General features: G+C 39.8%; 1 protein-coding gene across 1 annotated transcript in view; it reads right to left on the bottom strand.

Moving 5' to 3' along the window:
• shank1 (SH3 and multiple ankyrin repeat domains 1) overlaps positions 1-22885 on the bottom strand; it is a 116545-nt gene that overhangs the window by 58886 nt on the left and 34774 nt on the right. The window contains exons 3-15 of the mRNA XM_055223778.1: positions 19229-19432; positions 18592-18663; positions 17313-17421; positions 15656-15810; positions 14316-14483; positions 12728-12844; positions 11940-12017; positions 11708-11774; positions 11411-11577; positions 8946-9067; positions 8185-8342; positions 4224-4334; positions 302-377 (exon numbers count right to left, since the gene is read on the bottom strand). Of these exons, the coding sequence (XP_055079753.1) occupies positions 302-377; positions 4224-4334; positions 8185-8342; positions 8946-9067; positions 11411-11577; positions 11708-11774; positions 11940-12017; positions 12728-12844; positions 14316-14483; positions 15656-15810; positions 17313-17421; positions 18592-18663; positions 19229-19432 (1604 nt within the window). The remainder of the gene's footprint in view (positions 1-301; positions 378-4223; positions 4335-8184; positions 8343-8945; positions 9068-11410; positions 11578-11707; positions 11775-11939; positions 12018-12727; positions 12845-14315; positions 14484-15655; positions 15811-17312; positions 17422-18591; positions 18664-19228; positions 19433-22885) is intronic.

Genomic DNA, 22885 nt, shown 5'->3' with positions numbered 1-22885 from the left:
ACAGGAGTGGCCGACCCATAAAAACTGGGACAAAAAACAGGACACTTTAATGAGGTAAAGTTGGTCTTGAGAGGAAAACACATTTGTAGGTACTTTTTAAAAATTGTTAACAAAGATCAGGGTTAAAAGTCCCCAGCTCGTCAATGTGAACTGCCCTGAAGTAATAATAATGAAGCATAACTGCGTTGCCGCCTGAAACGCATCTCATCTGTGTGTTCAAATCCCTTAAACACTGCAAAGTCCCCATCTTTGAATCTCTCTATACCACAGTACACGTTTAACAGTCTGAAGCTTGTCCTACCTCGGAGCGTCAAAGCTGTCGTAGGATCCCACAGTGTAATGGCGGAATAATCGTTTGGCTCTTTCTCCTCGGCTTTCTGAAAAATGCAAAAATACAAAAAAGCATTACATATACGCAGTACTTTCCTGTATATACCTGTGTATATAAATGCTTGTATCCCTTGTAATCTCAGGAATCAGCATGTTTACATTTTACTACCATTCTATTATTATGTTAAAATGTGATAAAAGTGTGTCAGTCAAATAAGCATAATATGTCTTCTTTAAAGCCCAGCTGTGTAACATTTTAGCCAAAAGATACACAAACATGCATCTTTTTGGTGAGCGGCCTCGCATCTCCACAAACCTGACTCTTATTTGCCCTGAAGGAGGAGCCACCTGCTTCACCCATGGAAATGTTGTTCCTTTGGCTGTAATATTTGACACTATGGCATAAGACGTATTTATCTCGATAAGAATGTTCCAAAGTGTGGTTTTAACTTTCTGTTTCCATAGAATCATGCTGGCGAGATGTCACTTCCATAAAGTTACACATTGTTACTTTATCTTTAAAGGTTCTGTGTTACGCAAAATTGACTGTTGTGAGCTTTAAGTCATGTTTGAATGTTGTTACCTCCTCAAAAACATATCTGGAGTTGTGTTTTGTTTCATTCACACATGTTTGAGTTACATTTTATTATTAGTCTGTCTACATCTCCAAAGCTCAAAATGCTCTGTTCCACCTTCTGATGTCATGAAGTGGTAGCTTACAAGTTAACAGCTCCTTTTACCTTTAGTTTAGTAGCAATTTCAAGACTGAAATCATCCAAATGATTCTAGTGAAGATGTGTGGAGTTTAAAGACACAGTGGAGCACTTCCTGTATTACCACATGACATCACAAGCAATGTTCCCTCTAATTTTTCACGAGTCTGAGCAAACACACAAACTCCCTGAGCGTCCCATGGACCACTGTGAGTGACATCAGACGTGCGCACTGTGGTCATGCTGCATCACATCCATCCAAGTTAAATGGTTTATTAAAAGAATCAAATTACCGCATTTACATTTCTGTTATAAGACTTTTAATTAAGTGCTTTAGTCACTTATACAATGAAAATGACAAAAATCTTGCTCATGACCTGTGTAGTATGTTATTGCTATTGGAAGTATAAATATTTAATTTTAACTATGGCAAAACATGAGCTTCAACCAAACCAAGACAACTGTAAACTCCAATGTTGAAAACACATTTAACATTTTTATGATAAAGCTCTGACTTGTATTATGAGTATAAGCCATTGTGAGAAGCTTTTGCTGTGACTGACTGAGATTGTCCTACTGTGTCTGGGAGACAGTCTGGTAACTCTTTTTCAGTATATGACAGGATTATTTGATTTTTACAACTCAACTAGTGACAGTCAATGACCAATACAAACTGAGAGGAATCTGTATCTGCACAGCTGCTCTATTACTGTACATTTATATATCATATCAAAACACAATATATAATGTATATTTGTATATAAAATATAGTCAAAACGAGTGGCATGGGTCAAAATAAATATATATTTACAAACCACACACTGCAAACAGTGAACAAACACACACTGGAAACTAAAAATACACTGTACATGTGACAGTGTGACAGTCATTCTGCTACAATGGCTCAGTGGTTAGAGGTTGGAGGATCGAGTCCCGCTCGGACCAACTTCTGTCAATGTGTCCTTAGGCAAGACACTTCTCCCAAGTGGTGTGTGCATGATGATTGGTGGTGGTCAGGGGGGGCACAGATTGGCATTAGCTAATGCTAATGATTACACATGATATATTTGACCCACAATTAAGTCAATAGCAGAATAAACCACACTTACAGATCAGGAACAGCATCCAGTCCATCAGCACATAAGGTCTTCCACTCCTGACTCCACCATGAGATCTTCACTCGGTTCCACGAGCCGCTCCGGGTCCAAGATGCCTCTAGTTTAACTTGTACAAACATCCACAGTGTCCTCGGTCGCGTACTTCCTTTGTTTTGTCCGTTTCGTCATGTTTAAAACGCAAAACTGCTACAAAACAGTGCGTAACAGTGCGCCCGAGGGCGGGCCGTCAGGACGTTAAGGGGTTAAACACTTAGAATCATTAGGAGTCTTCACTCCACGGCCGTGTCTCAATTCGCCAAATGCACCTTTTGAAGGGACCCTTCGAGGTACTCCTCAAAGTGTGGTTTCAAGCTTCTGGTCGAGAGTGTGTCCTCCTCAGTGTAGCCGCCATCTTGCTGAAGTGGGACAGGCCTAAACCAGGGACCGCACTTCCACCGCTGTCTTTGAGCGTACGATACGTACGTTATTTTTAATGATTTATTATTTAATAGAAAAAAGTCAAGATGTCGTCGTCACAGCCGTTTCTTTTTGTTTAGATTGAATATCAATAGGCAAATATAAGTTTCAAGGTGATTTTTTTCTCAATTGTAGCTACTTCATAACTTTAACAAAATATCCCTTGTGAAAACGTAATAACAGAGACAGAGGTAACAATATCATTTTTACACTCATAGTCTATAAACCAGAGAACACTGATTAGTGGTACATAAGGTGGGATATTGCAGTTTAATGGTTCGGTATTTTGCCCAGTGGCTACACCACTTTAATAACAGTAGAGGGCGCTGTTTCCCTTCTATGCCGTGCCAGTTCTTTTCATATTATTATTGTAAAGTATTTTCTAGCAGTGCAGCACTACATCAAACTAGTATCTTGACTTACTAACACTAAGGTAAATGACACGTGCCACCAGGGGGCGCAGACCTATGGAATGTACCGGAACTCATGAAGATTTTGTGCACATCTCAGGACTCTCTTCTGTCCTTTCTGGAGAGTCCGTTGCTTCATTGTTCACATTACCTGTGTGGATCATTAAACTCTTCTGACTTTATGTGTCAGTCTCTTGGTCTTTGACGCTTACAATAGAAATGAACATTCTTACATTATTCTTATTGCAATAATACTTTCTCATGATAATAATGTCTTCTTACTGTCTAGCAATAACTGCACATTCCCCTCCTTTTTAATCATCTAACACACGGCCTGTACTTATCTTTATTCAGATTTAAAAGTTTCATGTCACACTGTTGTAGATGAGGTAAACCAGTACGAACATTTGAACGTGTATTGCGCAGCGGACTCCATTTTCTTCTCTTTTTTGCATAGTTGCGGTGCATGATGGGATATAGAAGTGCGTGAAGTGTGCACGGATGCACGCTTCTGCCACGTCCGATCTCCATGGAAACGGTGGAAAGGGGAGGGCAGGTTTGTGGGTGCATTCAGTAGGGTGCGTTGAAATGGGACAGTCCTTGTCGCGCCGGAAATTACGTAACTGCCCTTCGACGCACACTTCCAATCGTGATCCTAAGGCCAGTTTGGCAAATTGGGACACGGCCCACATCAGCCACATCAGCTAAAACACTGATAGCGGGACATGAGGACGCCTGTCAATGACGTGGATAAGCTGCGCAAATACGTATGTGAATCACATAATTGTCTGGAGCAGCTACTCACCGGTCACACTCATTGACTCACATTGAAAAATAGCGCAGAATGAATTGTTGTGTGTTTATTTTATTTTCAATTCCGGTTCGAATTTTTTTGTGCGTAGCACAGATTTTCTGTCCACGGAGACCGTGTCAGCAGTGTGCAATTGCGCACGCGCGCAGTTTAGAGGCAACAGTGATCACAAGGTGGAATAGAGTGTTTTCAGTTTGAGAGAAGAACACAGCCTAAATACACAGGGTTTGTGTGTTAAACATGTGTGAATGAAACAAAACACTGTTTGTGATGAGGAAACAACATCATAACAGATCAGAAAATAGAGTGATATGGGCGGTTGTGTCGTATGTTCAGTTTTATCACAAACTCAGGTGATAGATTAGCATGTGTTGTGTTAGCTTACCTGATCGGTTGTCCTGTTTGAGCAGCACCTCCTCCACACAGTCTGAGGGGAACCAGCCCGTCCTGCCGCGGACCGTGCCCTCCCAGTACCCCCCCTCTCCAACACTCAGCACTGCAAAAGTGTCAGGCCAAAGGGCACAGAGTTAATCAGGAGTTAAACCGCATCAACGCATACTAAACGTCAAAATATACACTGCAAAAAAGGACATCTACAGGAGTTACAATGACATGAATTCAGAATATGTATTAAGTACTTTATGTAAGTTTAGATTAGACAAGCAGTTAGCAGTCTTTTTCACCAAGTAACGCCTACATTAATATTCCACCGAGAACATCCAGATCTGAACCCAGACTAATCTAAAACAGTTTAAAAAATAAGACGAAACCAAGTCAAAACGGATAAAGTAATTCCAAACAAATATCAACCCGGAAGAGCACAAAAACCTTAACATTAATAAAAACAAGGCAGTTATAGGCGTGAATTTGGACCTCCATATTTGGAATTCCGGTCGCGAGTATCATAGCAACCAAAGAGCCAATACGGAGCGAGGCTGTTGAAAGTAACGCCCCTTTCTGCTTGCACCGCTCGTTTAGCAGGAAGTGGATTAAACCTGTTGCTAACGCTAGCGATAGTGACCTCAGGGAATGAAAAAGCACCTGATTTGTCTGTTATTAATGTTCATATTTTGATTTACAGACACAATAGTAAAATAAAAACACTAGGATCATGTAGAGCAGGTTAACTTGTTTCAAATGTATTCTGACTTTTAAATACTTATCCTAAGCAAAACTGTCACAATACGGAATACGTATATTCCATACTAAAACCCAAGTTACTAATTCTAAACAGACCAAAAGTACTCCAATCAAAAGTCTAAATTCAGGTCATTTTAACTTATCTAGACATTCTTTATTGCAGCATGTAACAGAAAAAATAAATAAAAAACACTGATTAGACACAAACTGAATGGAACAGAAGACATGCTAACGCGCTACATACTCACCAAGGCATACATACCTGTAGACATGTTAGACTCATTCACAATCACACACAGATTCATACCTGCAGGAGACATGGGCACAGACAAAGACAGAGACCTCAGACAGAGACCACACGCTACGGGACTGAGGAGAGACAGAGACCTCAAACAGAGACCACACGCTACGGGACGGGGAATGGGACAAATAACAGCAACATCTTTTATCGTGATACAAAGGGTAGACAGGAATCGTTTATAGAATTGAGAGAATCGCCAGCAAAGATACCATATTTTCCAGAGTAGAATTTGCACCGGAGTAGCACCAGCCAAAAAATGCATAATAAGGAAAAAAAAAAACATATTGCACATACAAATCACATCTTAGTATAAGTCGCACCCCTGGGAAATATATGAAAAAAGTGCGACTTATAGTCTGGAAAATACGGTCATTGTCATCAGTATATCGACTTTGTGTTCAGCATATGAAAGTTAGAACAATATTTTTTGGGGGTCAATATTTATGGAGTGGACTTTTTCTTTTCACTACTGGGAAATGTTTTGTTCTTTTTTGACTATATTACAATATTTGAGCTGTTAAAGGTTGAATCATGGACTGTATAAAGAAGTGAACTAAGTGACGTCACCCACAGCATTCAGCTCCAGTCAAATGAAGCTCATTGAGGCTAGCGGTTATAGCAGGAAATTTGGAGACCAGTTGTACATTAATTCCAATTGCGAGTATCATAGCAACCAAAGAGCCAATCCAGAGCAAGGCTGTTGAAAGGAACGCCCCTTCACACCCAGACCGCTGGTTTAGCTGGGAGAGAGCACTTAGCAACATTGTCAATCAAACCTGTTGCTAACGCTAGTGGGAGAGATCTTGGGGAAAGAAAGCGCCTGATTTGTAGAGGGGTTAAAACTATTTTAAGACCAAAATGACGAGTCTGACAGCAGCAGTTACAGAGAGAGGGGCAACAGTTTTTCAATGTAAAGTGAATTGGAGTCAGAGTCAATGGAACCGGAATGATCACATCATATCTGCAACGCGGATTAGCTATGACCGTTTATATATACATTTTATGGGTTGAATTACCAGTAAAAATTTCTATGACTCATTACGAACACAAACTAAGAACTAAAGTGTTTCATTCTGCTGTTTATTTTTTGCAGCTCAAGATTAAAAAAATATATATATACATATATATATATATATATATATATATATATATATATATATATAAATTGGAATGAGAACTCAAAAAGCAGGATCAGTGCATTCTCTAATAAGACGCCTTGAAAAACATGGATCTTTGTTGTGAGGGGGCTTGTTCTCCACAGACCTGACTTGTGAAGGGTCGACCGCCTGCTTGTCTCTATTGAACATTCTAAATAATGTCTAAAACTGGTCTATTTATGCATCATAAATGTTATTTTTCAAATGTTTTTGCATTATAAGAGTCACATGATCTTATGGTGTTGGTTTAATTTAATAAAACAATCATCTTTGCTGCCCCCTGCTGTTTGTGTAGCAGCACATTTCCTATTACAGCAATTGTGGTGAGTTTAATTTAACATATATTACGCAAAATTTGCTGATCTTTGCTGGGCATGGTTTTGATGATTTAACAAGAAAAACATACCTGGAGTTGTGTTTTGTTTCATTCACACATGTCTGAGTTACACTTTATTATTAGTCTGTCACATCTCCAAAGCTCAAAATGCTCTGTTCCACCTTGCGATGTCATGAAGTGGTAGTTTTCAAATTAACAGCTTATTGTTTACCTTTTGTTCAGTAGAGATTGGCAATTCTAGCGCTGAAATTATACACATGATTCTAGTGAAGGTGTATGGAGTTTAAAAACACAGTGGAGCACTTCCTGTATTATCACATGATGACATCACAAGGTGCAATAGAGTGGTTTCTATTTGAAAGAAGAACTCAACCTAAATATGCAGGGTTTGTGTGTTAAACATGTGTGAATGAAACAAAACACAACTGATGAGGAATAGCAATAACTTTGAATTCGAGTCCAGCAGAACAGTATTTTTCTAAAAGGCTTAAAATCCCAGATTCGATTCACTGCGTTACAAGCCGCCTCCTCCCGTCACAAGCCTCCACATATAAATATAGAGTTTATAAAGGAGAGTTTGGGCGTGGGCCAAAGTCACAGGTGAGAGCAGATGGTCAAACATATGGACCACACACTGCTCTGGTATTATAGACTAAAGAGGAAACAGTGGAACAGTGAACACAGAGATCTACACAGCCCAGTACAGACCGCTGGGCCTGAAAGAATGAATGAAACTAAAATCTGCTGGTTTACAAACTGCAACGCTATTACAATTATATCCTCAAATAGTTAAGTTTTTGATAGATAAACACATTGATTATTAATACATGAATGAGGTTACACTGGTGCATTATGTCGATGTCTAAAGATAATTTCTATTGAGAACATTTTTCCTTATTATAGTTTAATTATGCAGAGCAGTAAAAGGTATACACCATTTATATTAGTGAAAATGATCCAAATCTGACCTACATATCCCCCCAAAAGTGTCTAATCCTTACTGTTGGCTTCTTTACTCCATCTCACTATGTTGTTGATTCTTAAATAGCCCATAATTGTTACTGCATTTGAGAAATTTGCATGATGTTTGGTAATAAACCTTAAAATTATTCACACATTCCCTAAGAAGGTGCTAATAAATGTAAAAATCTGCTACCCGTATGTATCATTGGCGTCCTTACATGCCAAGTACATGAGAAATGCTGGAATTTGTGATCTGTGTCTATTCTACCAGCGAAAATCTATGAGCCGTGAACTAATTTGTAGCTATTCGTAGGAGATAAGATCGTGAACTTTGACCTCTCTATAAACTTGCATGTCCTCTAAGATATGTATTCATCCATTACATTTATTTACAAAGACGATATGGGTAAAAAACACCATGATGCTTCCATGACAGACACATACTGACCTTTGACCCGGTCTCCTTTGTTGAAGCTGATCTCTCGCTCGCCCTGAGCCGAGTGAGAGCGAGTGGCCACAAATATCCGCCCCGGTACTGCGCTGTACAGACGTCTGCGCTGCCCGGCCGTTTGCCCCGCGGCGGAGGACGAGGGGGCGGGGGCAGGACTGGGGCAGAAAAGAGGAGGGGGGATAGTTTTACTTTTAGGGCTGTGGTTGACTAAAGATTGACTTAAATAAGACATATCATGCTTGTGTCTGCGATATAGTTATAATCTATGACACTCTTGGATCATTATGTTAGAATTTGATCTCTGAACAGTCTTTCTCTGGGTATTAGAACAGCCCAGTCTTTAAATACTTTAAATCTTTATTGAAAACTCATTTGTTTGCACTGGCTGTTAACATGAGCTGAGCGGGACTCTTGTATTGTATTGTTTTATTGTGTTTTTGCATGTTTTGTGTTATAAGATTGCACTTTATATCGCCTTTGTACAGCACTTTGCACAGCTGTGGTTGTTTTTAAATGTACCTTGACTTGACTATAATTTGGACAATTTAAATCACAATATTAATCTAAAACGACTTAATAAAATAAACAAGTCCGCTGATTTGTACCAAAATAACTACGCAACGGGGCCAAATTGTATCCTATCACCGATTGAGAAAATAAAATTGAAGTAGTGGTAAAAACAGGGGTTGATCAGAGCAATGACGTCTCATACGCAGGAGTACAAAGATTACTCAAATATGCATGAATCTGTCCCTCACCCTCCTCGTCGGCTCTGTCTGCTGCGGTCCTCTTTGTCTGGGATCCTCCCTCTGGATGGAGACCTGGTCCTGGCTCCTCGGGGGCTGCTGGAGCTGCGCAGGGTTCCAGTGTGCTTATATCCCTGGGACAGAACACGCACGAAGATCATGGTATAGACTGTCTCTAATGAAAACTGAAGTTGTGTGGTTTATTTAGCTCAGTAGGAGGAGTGAGCAATATTGGGGACAAAAATCTTTGCATTTTCTCTAGAACTACAGTAGAAATGATGTAGTCCAATTTAAGACCTGGTTTAGCCTTAGATGAGACCTGGAAGAGTCCTGTTATAGACCTGGTTTAGCTCTAGATTAGACCTGGAATAGTCTTGATATAGACCTGGTTTAGTCCTAGATTAGACCTGGAATAGTCCTGTTATAGACCTGGTTTAGCTCTAGATTAGACCTGGAATAGTCTTGATATAGACCTGGTTTAGTCCTAGATTAGACCTGGATTAGCCCTGTTATAGACCTGGTTTAGTCCTAGATTAGACCTGAAATAGTCTTGATATAGACCTGGTTTAGTCCTAGATTAGACCTGGAATAGTCCTGTTATAGACCTGGTTTAGCTCTAGATTAGACCTGGAATAGTCTTGATATAGACCTGGTTTAGTCCTAGATTAGACCTGGAATAGCCCTGTTATAGACCTGGTTTAGCTCTGACGTTACGCGGAAAAAGGTTTGCAAATTCTGGGTTTGCAGTTGTTGTCTTCATAGTGTGAGTGTGAGTCACACTATGACTAATTTAAACACGACCAAGACTTTTACAACTGGGAAAGAATTGAAATATATTATCCTAAACAAATGCAAAAATCCCATGTATTTCAAAACATGTTTGTAGAGGTTTAAACTACAGGGTTAAGGCTAAAAAATATCAACTATATATTTTTTGCAGATGAAATGATGTTCCTTAAAAAATTGTTATTCAGTTAATTTTTTTGTTAGTTTTTTTTTTTTTTATTGTGTTAATCTAGCAACCCAACTATTAACTATTTCTATTCTGGTCACTCACTCACCACATTCATACAGTGAAGTGTCTTGCCTAAGGACACAGCATCAGTACGCACAAGTTTGGGTTTGTAAATAAACTGTGTAAGTCACTGAGCCAAAGTACTATGTGTAATTAATAATAAAATGTGTATATACTAGTGCAATTACTTCAAAGGGTCCAAAGGGTATGTTATAATGTTGTTTCCTCATCAAAAACAGACCTGGAGTTGTGTTTTGGTTCATTCAAACATGTTTAACACACACATCCTGTATATTATTTAGGCTGAGTTCTTCTCCCAAACAGAAAAACACTGTTCCACCTTGTAATGTCGTGTGGTAATACAGGAAGTACCTCACTGTGTTTTTAAACTCCATACACTTTCACCAGTACAATCATTTGGATAATTTCAGATCCAGAATTGCTAGCATCGAAAACTGCCTTTTCATGACATCACAAGGAGGAACAGAGCATTTTGAAGTTTGGAGATGTAGCCAGACGAATAATAAAGGCTTACTCAAACATGTGTAAACCAAACAAAGCACAACTCCATGCTTTTGAGGAGGTAACATCATCATAATACGGCTCAAAGCTCACAAGAGTCCATTTTGTGTAATATAGGACCTTAAATTAACTTGTAACTTGTCCATTAGGGGCATTACACAAACTGTATGCCTTTGATTACACATTATATCGTGGTCCACTGCGTCACATTTTTCACATTTCAATAATTCATGGTAATGGTTCCTGCGTCGGAGCCTCGTTCGCTCACGTAAGAGGAACAGCATTTATTAAACATGGAGTGAGTCTCTGTATGATTCTGTGACATGAGCGATGACTGTAGTACACGGTTGAATACTAGTGTGTCGCTCTATAATTTATTTTCTGAACATAATTAACTTCAGCGTGTAATCGTGACGGAGTGGTTTACGCACCTCTGCTTTTGTACAGACACATAGACATATGCTGTGCGAGTTTACGATAAAGAGATAGGAGCAGGTTAAAATGTATGGTTTATAATGCAATTGTAACTGTCCCAATGGTCAGTGATCACATTTTTAAATAGAGCTTTTTCACCTTTAAAGTACTCAAAGCGCTTTACATCAAGGAACTATAGTAAAAGCAAAAATAAAATCTGTCAACTGGGCAAAAAGTTGTAGGAGTGAAGACGTTTCGCTGCTCATCAGTTCTGGTCAGATTACTGCTGGACACTGCCTTATATCTGTCTGAGGGGAGGAGCTAAAGACACTGAAATTTTAAGAGTGCACTGTGCCTGAGACATACTTAGCGTAATAATACAACTCTTAATGGATGTTTTCACACCTATTGGCATCCTGGCTAGCTCTATTGTTCTCTTTGTTTCCTTTGTTTGCTTTCCTTTCCTGGTCCAGTCCTGATTCAGTTCCAGTTTAGTCCTAATTTTGATGTATTTGAGCTCTTTTACCTGCACAGATACGATGTTGGTGGTGGGAGCGTTGGGCACTGCCATCCACTCGGGCAGGTTCATGCTGCTGTCACTGTTGGCGCGGAGGAAAGGGTGAGGGGGGATGGTGAGCGTCCTGCTGCTCTCTCGCCTCTGGGGGGCGTACTTTGGGGACTCCACAAAAGGAACTGAGAAGAGGAAAGACATTTGTTCAGATAGATTATTTGTACTCGATCACTGTTCTGGTCCTATATCATTGTGTTGTTGTTTTTTTTTACTGAACTGCATTGTTTTGACTGTACGACACATACTACTCACCCACATCAGTGTCCCTGTGGTTTTTGATGATCTCTCCCAGCTCAAAGTGTCCAGACATAACAGCCACCTACAGGAAGTACAAATTTTGAAACGTAAATAACTTTCGCAGCACCTAAAAAATTTGTAACTGTGAATTATCCAAAATCTCATTCAAACTTTTGAATGAGATGACAGACAGGTATGAAGTATTTACACGTCTCCAAAGTTACACAGAGTATCACAGCGCCCTCACCTGGAAAGGGGTCTGCCCACTGTTGTTCTTCATGTCTTTATTTGCTCCTCGATACAAAAGGATCCGAGCACAGCCTTCCTGCAACACACACAGCATCAGTGCGTCAGTGTGGGAACAAAGCGGTGACTAACAGTGAACATGTGTCGGAGCATAGCTCTGTACACATGAATGTTGTTTCAGCGGGGTAAACACACACACAGCATCGTTGTAAAATATTGAGGAACTCCATTTCATTGTTTTAGATTGTGAGCAGGACATCTGGTTATGCTTATGTGTTATATCTTCTTTATCCATTATCTGTAGTACTTGGACCTCTCTTCAGTATGACTCATTTAGAGTTTATTTTATCAAGTTTAACTAAAGAGGAACAATCCCTTGGAAAATCCCTTCTTTAGAGCGACAGTGGAAATTATGCAGTCTCCTTTTAGACCTGGTTTAACCCTAGATGATTTATTTATTTATTCTTTATTTCAGGCACTAATATTATTTGGTCCATAGCTTAAAAGAAACAAATATATATAGTTTAGACCTGGAATAGTCCTGTTATAGACCTGCTTTAGATCTAGTGGCACTTGGAAAAAGCCAAATCTTTTCTTTGGTGGTACTTGGTGTGAAAAGCTTGAGACCCACTGCATTATCTTATTAATGGTCCAGTAATAGGCAATGGAAATAATGTCATATATACAATGACCAGCAGGGGGCGGTACAACTCCATCTGCTGACACGGTGAACCATTTGGAACATAGTTTATTTTTCGAATTTGTTTGTGTCATGTGCTGTGCATCTACCTTATTGTATAAAGCACAGATGTGCAAGGCAGTGTTTCCAGAGGCATTCTGGGAAGTGGAGTCCGCTCCATAAAACAGGAGGTGCTCCAGGTGCTGAGAGTTGCCATTTTGACAGGCCTGTGCAGAGGAGAAGTAACGTGTGAGTAAAAGAGCAGGGAGAAAGAGAGGTGAGAAAGAAAAGGAGAGATGCACGTGTTGGAGGAGAGAGAGAAACGGGAAGCAGCAGGAGGAGGGCTCAGAAGTGACACCTCTCTTTTAATTAACACCATCTTTGAACCTGACAAAACTCTGAGGCTCATAATAACAACAAGGGTTAGAACTTCGCTGTGGAACTGATAGTGAACAGAATACACTGCACATTTAAGATTAGTCATAATAAATGGAGTTCTATGTCAGCTGAACAAAATAAAACTGGATGACAGAGGGATTACACAGGCATCTCAACAGTTAAATGTTACTTCATATTATTCATGGGATTGAGTAAAGTAATGCCTTCCTCCCTTTCCCCATTCAAAGTATTTCATATTTTGATCACGTTGTTGCCAAATACTGTCAACAAATCCTTATTCCTGGAACTAGGTCGATCATGATAACACATTTTTAAGACGCATATATCGCTACGGAGATGTACTGCGATAAACGACAGTATTGACACTACTTTTTACCACTGATATAGAAACAATAATACTCTACCAGATGATCCCAGTTTTTGAATAGCCAGTATCATTCAAAAGGCCCGTGCTGCAACAAATAAGCAGCAAAATGAAGCAATAGTTAGCCATAGAAGTTAGGTATTCAACCCTCTACAGCTTAAATCATACTGTATCGCAACAAAAATGCCCCAAATCTCACCACTTTTACAAAGAAAATGTACATAAAATTAGTGATTATCATGACAGGCCTATGTAGTAACACAAGACAAACCAGCCACAAAACTGTAGTAACTCAAGTAGTACAAATACTTCAGACATCTGTGACACTGGAATGACTGAAATGTGGTGAATACCTGTTTGTTTCACTCCAATGATGAATGCATGAGGAGGAGTGAAGGATGATGGGTAATGCAGTTTCATGACAGACACTGGAACACAGGACACGTGAAGATAAACAGACAAATGCAGACAACGTGTGTCCAACATCGACAGTGACAAGTCAAATGTCTATGTTCTAAAAATTAAAGATGCAGTATGTAACTTGGAGGGTCAGCCACCTGCTGGTCTCCATGGATACTACTTCTGCTTGATTAATTGGCAAACTCCAAATGGATATAATCACGCTGATCATGGCAGAAAGAGTATTTGATGACGATGTTATTGCTTTGCCTGTAATATTCCAGAGTATGGCATTAAATCTGTCACCACAGGGCCAAGTTACAGGTAAGGTCTGTGGAAAGGCAAGCCCACTAACAATATTACTGTATTTTTGGTCAGTAAAATAACTCCATCTCATACTCTTGGGGTGATATCCATTTGGAGTTTGAAGAATCAACCAGAACCAGTTTCCATGGAGACAAGCAAATGACAGACCGTCCACCACAAAAGCTCCAGACTGTGCCTTTAAAACAGATCGAATCATGAGTGTTGTGTACCTGATGTGTCTCGTCCCAGCCGTTCTCGTCCCTGATGCCCAGTTTGGCTCTGTGGTACAGCAGTGTTTCGCAGCAGGAGGTGTCGCCCCCTGTCAGCACAGTGTGGTACAGCGGTGTAAGCCCTCGCCGGTCTTTATAGTCCGGAGACGCGCCCAGAGACAGAAGCACCTGGGAATAAATTGACAAAAACATATTTTTTTTTAAATAAAATGATCAACGAGAGCATGAGCATAATTAAAGCAGATTACCAGATACTACCATAGATGGAGACTATAAATAAATGGACATAGCTAACCTGCTAGCCGCCACATTTCATATAGGAAGTTTTCATGGGCACATTTCCAGCTCCATTGACTCTGGCTCCATTTTCTATTGAAAAACTGTCGCCCCTTTCTCTGTAACTGCTGCTGTCAGGCTCATCATTTTGGTCTTAAATGTTCATATTAACCCACTCTACATGATCATATCGTTTTTGTTTCGCTATTGTGTCCTTAACTCAAGATATGAACATTAATAACAAAAAAATCTGGTCCTTCTTCCCCCGAAGTTGCTCACACTAGCATTAGCAACAAGTTTGATTGACAGCATTGCTAAGCGTCCACTCCCAGCTAAACCAGGGGTGCGAGTGGGAAAGGGCGTTACCTTCAACAGCCTCGCTCCAGATTGGCTGGTTTGGTTGCTATGATACTCGTGGTTGGCATTCCAAATATGGAACTCTGCTCCAAATTTGCCCCTATAACTGCTCTAGCCTCGATGAGCTTCATTTGACTGGAGTTGGATGCTATGGGTGATGTCACATTCACTTAGTCCACTTATTTATACAGTCTGTGGCACCTATTGACTTTCTAATCTATGGCAGTTCACATTGTAAAATTTGATGAGGTCATAATCTCAGAGAGCTGGGGTCTCGTCAATATTTGTTTGGGATTGGCTTCACAAATGTGCCATATTAAACTTATGGCTTGAAGTCCTTTCAACAAACAACAATCACGTCTTTGGGGCTGAGTATTGGCACCACATAATTTCACCTTAGTTCATAAATGCAGAGAGAGAAAATGTTGAACTTTGTGCCAGGTTTTGTTTCATGTGGATAGGTCCAGTAATTACAGAGATATTAACCATGAATGAGCGTGTTTTCAGTTTCAGAGAAGAGCTCCGCCGAAATACGCAGGGTTTGTGTGTTAAATATGTGTGAAAAAAACAAACAAAAAAAGTCCACGTATGTTTTTGATGAGGAAACAACATTATAACATAGATCAGAAAACAGTGTATGGGTCCTTTAAACTAGACTGATTCGTGTGTTTGTGACAGTGCCACATCCGGGGTCATATTTGCTTTACCAGGAGGGCAGTATGGCGGTGGCCGCGGACAGCCTTGTGCAGAGGAGTGAGACCGTCTTTGGCTCTGAAGTCGATGTGGGCTCCGTTCTCCACCAGGACCCTGATGGACTCTCCTCCCCCAGGCTCACACTGCACGGCCAGGGACAGGGGCGTCTCTGAGAGGGACACACAAGGCAAATCATTTAAATACAGTTTTACATGAGCGTATATAAGGTACCAAGGATGATTTTTTACTAATCGTTATTATCTGGAGTGTAGAGACTCAAAAAAGACTGAAATAGATGTTTTATAACAAGGTGAGTGGCGATATAACTGGTAATAAAAAGGAAACAGTTTGTGAATTTTACGCTTTTCCTCAATATTCTCTCTCTATCTCATTTCTATCTCTCTCTATCTTTATCTCTCTGTCTCTATCTCTCTCCATCTATCCCTATCTCTGTCTATCTCTAGCTTTCTATATCTCTCTATCACTCTATCGCTCTACCTATCTCTATCTATCTTTCTGTTTGTATCTTTCTATCACTCTGTCTTTTTCTCTCTAGCTTTCTATCTCTATCTCTCTACCTATCTCTATCTTTCTATCTCTCTAACTATTTCTATCGTTCTCTCTTTATCTCTCTGTATCTTTCCATCTTTCTATCTCTTCTGTCTCTTTTTCAATCTCTCTCCCTCTATCCCTACCTCTGTCTTTCTCTCTCTCTCTCTGTATCTTTCTATCTCTCTCTTTTTCTCTCTAGCTCTCTCTCTCTATCTCTCTATCCCTATCTCTATCTTTCTGTCTCTCCACCTATGTCTATCTTTTTCTCTCTGTGTCTTTCTATGTCTGTCTCTCTTTTTCTCTAACTCTCTCTGTATCTTTCTATTTCTCTCTCTGTATCTTTCTATCGGTCTATTCTGACTCTGTCTCTGTCTCTCTCTCTACCTACCTATCTCTCTCTCTTTTTCTGTCTCTTTCTATATCTCTCTCTCTTTCTCTAGCTGTAGAACAAAAACATTCAGTTGACTAGTCAGTACATTTACTCCAACCATGTACTTTCCAAAGTGGAGTGAGTTCTTCTACTACATAAGAATGCTGTCTACATACCATCAGAGAGAACGAATATTATGCTAGTACTTTTTGTAGTAAAAGGCCCTGTACCAGATGTTTTCCATGTATATGAACAAAAGTTGTCTTCCCCCTGTACAGATGTTTTGTATTTCGCAGCTCTTGAGGTCAAAACACGTCCACTGCACTGTCCGTATCTAATTAAAAAAAGAGTTTTATTGTCCAATAATCAGGAAATGCACGGTTAGCATGATGTTAGTTGTCGTTAGCTTTATCATCACGGCTCTGGCAGCTGAGAGTTGTGAAAAGCTCTTATAAAAAGGAAGCTCTGAATGCATAAAGTAAGTGAGGAATAACTTTGAACCACTGCAAAGCGTTTAAAATGAACTAGTTGTATTTTTCACATTTTTAAAGACAGTAAAAATCAGTTTAATTTCATGAAGCGACATTCTATAAATCACATTACAGTACATTTCTCTGTACTACACTATCACACAATAGTACACAACTGCTGTACTCAGTGATGCTCTGGGGCTCCGACGCCCACGAGCTCAGTTACGCGAGCACATCGATAGGAGCGTGAGGGGATCTGAGGTGAAGTTTGTTGCTTACCCCCCGTGTCTGCATCCTGATAATTTGGATCCAGGCCTTTGTCTAAAAACTTCCCCATTTTATCCACAGCGCTGGTCTGAATGTAGTCCATGAACTTCTTGAGGCTGGCCTGTGGATGGGCAGTAGACAGGAGATTATTAGCACTTTCTATTCACTTTATTTGCGTCGCTGTACACACACACTATGAAAAAGTAGATTGGCCAACGTTACAACGATGTATAAAATGTATTTATAAGAGACTACGAAGACAGACTGCCTGAATATCTCACTTTTTTGTTGAACTTTAAAGGGCCCATATTACGCTATTTTCTGATCTAAGTTATAATGTTTTGTTTTGTTGTTTTTTTATTGAGGTAACAGCATTATAACATAGCAATATAGGACCTTTAAAATGTTAAAATGCACTTATTTGTTTATTGAAAAGGGGAGTTTTAGTCCTCTCACTGGGCTCTCTCTGTATAAATAAACATAAATGATAAAACTTTAAATCACACCAGCTGCGTGTTAGGCTTTGTAACTCTGTCTGACGGCCTTGTTTCAGTGTTGATGTTCTTTGTGAAGGTGGGTCAACAATAAGTAGATCTGATTGGAGAATAGCTACAGCTTCAGAGCATCACAGACAAGACCTACTAGCTCCATCTTGTGGCTAACGTAGGAATACGATAAGAAGAAGAATCAATGTAATAACTTCTATAATGCTTTTATTTAGTTTTGACAATATACTAAAATTTCAAACTCAATTTTCGGCACCACAGTGATTAATATTATATATATATAATGTAATATAATGTGATTTTCATTACTAATTACCGATAACAGAAGTCTCTTTAGTATCATCATTTGCATTAGTTCTGATATAGATCAAGACCAAGGTAAATGGTCACATTTTTATATAGCTCTTTTCCATCCTCAAGACACTCAGAGCGCTTTACGTCAAGGAACCACTCACCCATTCACACACACATTCATACACCAGTGTACGGAGACACTTGGGATGAGGTGGGTTAAGTGTCTTGCCCAAGGACACAACAACAAAATTCATCTGTGGGAGCTGGAATCGAACCACCAACCTGTGGGTCAGTAGAGACAAACGCTCTACCAACTGAGTTACTATCACTAAATGTATTCTGGAAATGTCCAAACTTTTCCTTTTTTTCCACAGTATTCATATTTTAAATGGGTATCTAGCTCCAATACTAGTTTTGGTGTTAATTGGTATCTGAGTCCAATTAAACATCATTTATATTACACACAACACAAAGAGCAAACAGAGACATACCTTGGTGTGCAGTTTGGCCAGTTGCTTCTCATCCAGATTCGTCTGCTTGTAAACTCTGGTTTTGTAGCGAAACTACGAGACAGAGATAGGTAATTTACACAGTCCTGGATTTAAACAGACTTTGGCCTAGATCGAAACTAAGAAGAAGAAGAACTAATAAAAAACTTTAACCCAGAAAAAAAACATGCAGACTACTGGAGATTACTGTGAGATTAATGTAAAAAGTTTTTAAACAATAAAAAACCCAAATAGAAGTGGAAGAAGAACTACAACAACTCCGAATGCTAATACTTGAAGGTGAACTACATAACTTTTCTGGTGGAAGTCTGGCACCTGCTTGTCTCCATATTGCTTGTCTGGCTTGAATGTTCCATATTAGGGCATTAAACTGGTCTAGCTCTATGGAGAAATAAGGCTGCGAGCTACAATCATACTTGTATTTTGATGGTTAAAATGTGTTTTTACAATGAAAATAATCGTTTGTTCAGGTTGTACCACCGTGCCAAGTTACACGTCAGATCTGCGGAGAGGCGCAACTGTTCAAAGTAACCAGGTAAAGCAATAATATCTCCATGGAGACAAGCAAGTAACAGAAAAGCTAGACTTGATTATCTCTCTATGTTAGGAGCTGACCTACCTCCAGATATGGCACTCCCTTCTCAAAGGATTGTGGGTACTCTCGTAGGGGGCGCTCTTCCTCCAGAAACTTGGCGTCGTGTCCGTCGGTGGCGGGCTGGAACAGGCCATAGTTCAGGACGTCTCGGAGGGACTCGGTGAGGGAGCACAGGACCTGCTGTTTGGCCTTCCACACAGTCGCATCGGGATTGAACCGGAGACACTTCTGCAGAACGGAGAGAATTTTAGATCTAATTGAGCATTTTAAACTTTCTTGGTAAAACTTGTCATAAAAATTTGAATATAACGTCATGTTTGGGATTTAAAACTTTAAATCAGGCTTAGTATTAAACAAATCCTGTTCAATCAGTCAAAATATAATTAAGTAGAAGATTGGAAGGTTTAGTGTATGTAGTTTACAGCTGTATGGGAGAAAAATGTATTTGGAAAAACACCCTTTTTGAAGTTACAATGTTCCATATTTCCCGGTGAAAGCTGAGAACGCAAAGTGACAACAAAACAAGAACTAAAACATATCAAAACAAAAAAATACTACTAAACATCCAATCTTAATAACAAATTAAGGTAGTAATTCCACTATTGCTGTGTTTCCAATGACACACACACACAGCTAATAGGAGAGAAATTTGAAAATATTTGAGTAATTTATTTTTTTTTATAATATGTTACAGCCTATTATTAAAAAGCATAGTCTTGTTGTTCACCTGAGCCTACCAACTATTATTAAAATTATAGTAACTTGAAACAGTAGAAGCAAGCTCCTTAAACTAAAAGCCTAATCTCCGTCTGTAAATGTCTCAAATATCAGTTATTTATGTGTTTTAAATAAAGCTAGTTCCTACATTTTACTCAGAGCAGTTGAACATTTGTTTAACCGTTGCTATGGTGATGTCACGGCGGCGTCAGCGCAGTGATACAGACTGTGATTTAACTGTTGCCGGACTACTTGTGCGCTATACAGTATTAACATCAATTATCCATTTAAATTCTCATACACTGTGGTATAAAGGTTCATATTTTATAGGAATCTTACTGTACCTCATCTAAGTCTCGTCCTGACTCTTATATTTACTTTTTTACTTTCTTGAATAGCAGCTCTCTGGCATGTTTGTTTTTTAATGGTACAAGAAAAAAGAGGAGGAAAAAGGCTGGAGACTCCTGCTATTAGATGAGGAGCTAGCTTAAATGTATAAACCCGAGCTCTAGTTACTAATGATTTTTTTTTTTAATGAATTTTTTACTGATTTACTTTTTAGATATTTAGATATTACTTTCTAGAGTCTGAAAACGTATTAAAATCCCAGAACCATTTCATTAAAACAGCCCAAAACATAAACAAACTAGTTAGCATTAGCTGAACGTGCAGGTTTGAAAACATTACACATTAGCATCAGTGTAGCAGTTAGCGTTTGACAATTTGGAAGCTAAATACGTATTGCTATCTACTTTGAAAACTAAGTTACCAACAAACCACAAACTCTACCCACCACCAGACATCACTTTGAAAAATAAGGCTGTGTTTTAAGTTTGAAGATATTGCAAATAGAAGTTGCTATTTTGCTAACGGCTAATTTACCTCCAAAAGTTCATTTGAGACTGCAGTGCTGAAACGTGCCTTATTGTCCAGCAGAGGGAGACATTTGTAAACGAAAGTCTCAGACACAGCCTTACATTCATGTTTACAGCTCATCTGCTTTACCATCCACATTTACACTTAGCATAGGGTGACCAGACGTCCCTGTTGACCCGGGACAGTCCCAGTTTGGAGCCCTGTATCCCCTGTCCCAGCAGATTTATCCAAAACGAGTGATTTGTCCTAGTTTTAGATGTCCCAATATACCAGATGTCCCTATATTTGACCAATCAGCATTCATTTCCAGTCAAATGAAGCTCATTGAGGCTAGCAGTTATAGGTGACAATTTGGCGCCGAGTTCCTTATTTGGATTCTGACGTCGAGTATCATAGCAGCCAAATAGCCAATCTGAAGGTAACGCCGCTTCACACCCACACCGCTGGTTTAGCACGTAGCGGGCGCTTAGCAACGCTGTCAATCAAACCTGTTGCTAACACTAGCGGGAGCAACTTTGGGGAAAGAAGGCGCCTGATTTGTCTGTTATAAATGTTCATATCTTGATTTACACACAGAATAGCTAAATAAAAACACCAGGATCATGTAGAGTGGGTTAATACAAACATTTTAAGGCCAAAATGATGAGGCTGACAGCAGCAGTTACAGAGAGAGAGGTGACAGCTTTTTAATAGAAAGCGAATTGGGGCCAGAGGTGATGGAGCCGAAAGTGCGCCCATGGTCACTTCCTATTTGGAACATGGTTAGCTATTTATATATACAGTCTATGATCCCATAATGCAGTGTTGGAAATGACACTATGGAAAGTAAGAATACAAAGTGTATTTAGTGACAGAATATTAGAGAAAAGTGAAATGTGTCTTTTTACATATTTGGCTTTTGCTATTTGCAGTCCAGATTGTTACGGCACGGACTCAACTAGTGAAAGCAGTATTTAAAGGTGCACTTTGGAACTTTTCTGGTGAAGAGTCAGCCATTTGCTTGTTTCTGTGGAGACGTTATTGCCTTGACTGGAATGTAAAATAAACTAATATCTTGCATTTGTTCAGTACAGATTTTGTAGCTTTAAAATACCTTCAAAAACATGTATTCTTACAGTGGGGACACTCCACAGATATGACTTGTAACTTGGTCTAGAATAGCGTCACCTACTTGTCTTCATGACCAAAGCTTAGATGAATGACATACAGAGGAACATTTCAGTCAAAACAATAACAGATGAGATGCCAAGTAGCTGACAGTCAATCAGAAAAGTTACATAGTACACCTTTAAGTCAGTCACTAATCCGTTCATTCAGTTCTTACTCAGCATTATACCTCCTCTCTGCCCCTCCTCTCTCCTTCTTTCTTACTCCTCCTCTCCCTCGCCCCCCCCCCTCTCTCTCTCTTTCTCCTTATATGCTGCCGCTGCTGTTTTTTTTCTTTTCCTTTTTTTCCTTGCTGCACAGCCGAACCCCCTGTCGCCAGGGCAACCGCTTCATTAGCCGCTTGTTGCCATGGAGACGGTCCGGCGTTCCCTTGGCGACGGGATACAGGGAGCTGTGTGTAGCATCAGTGTCGGCCGCAGCAGCTTCAGCGATATGGAGTAGAAAGAAGAGAAAGAGAGAGAGTGAGGAGAAACGGAGGGAGGGCTTGGCATGTGTGAGAGAGAGAAGAGGAGGAAGAAAGAGAGAGAGAAGAAATGGAGGGAGGACTTAACATGTGAGAGAGGAGGAGGAGAGGAGGAGGAGGAAGAAAGAGAGAGAGAAGAAATGAAGAGAGGGCTTAGCATGTGTGAGAGAGAGAAGAGGAGGAAGAAAGAGAGAGAGAAGAAATGGAGGGAGGACTTAGTATGTGAGAGAGAGAGGAGAAGGAGGAGGAGGAAGGAAGAGAGAGAAGAAATGGAAGGAGAACTTAGCGTGAGAGAGAAGAAATGGAGGGAGGACTTAGCATGTGAGAGAGAGCGATAGAGAGAGACAGAGGAGGAGGAAAGAGAGAGAGAATAAATGGAGGGAGGATTTAGTGTGTGAGAGAAGAGGAGGAGAGAGAAAAAAGAGAGGGGGGAAATAGAGGGATGACTTAAAATATGA

The sequence above is a fragment of the Periophthalmus magnuspinnatus genome, chromosome 8 (assembly GCF_009829125.3).
Source record: "Periophthalmus magnuspinnatus isolate fPerMag1 chromosome 8, fPerMag1.2.pri, whole genome shotgun sequence".
Taxonomy (NCBI): Eukaryota; Metazoa; Chordata; class Actinopteri; order Gobiiformes; family Gobiidae; genus Periophthalmus; species Periophthalmus magnuspinnatus.
This window is presented reverse-complemented; position numbering and strand designations above follow the sequence as displayed.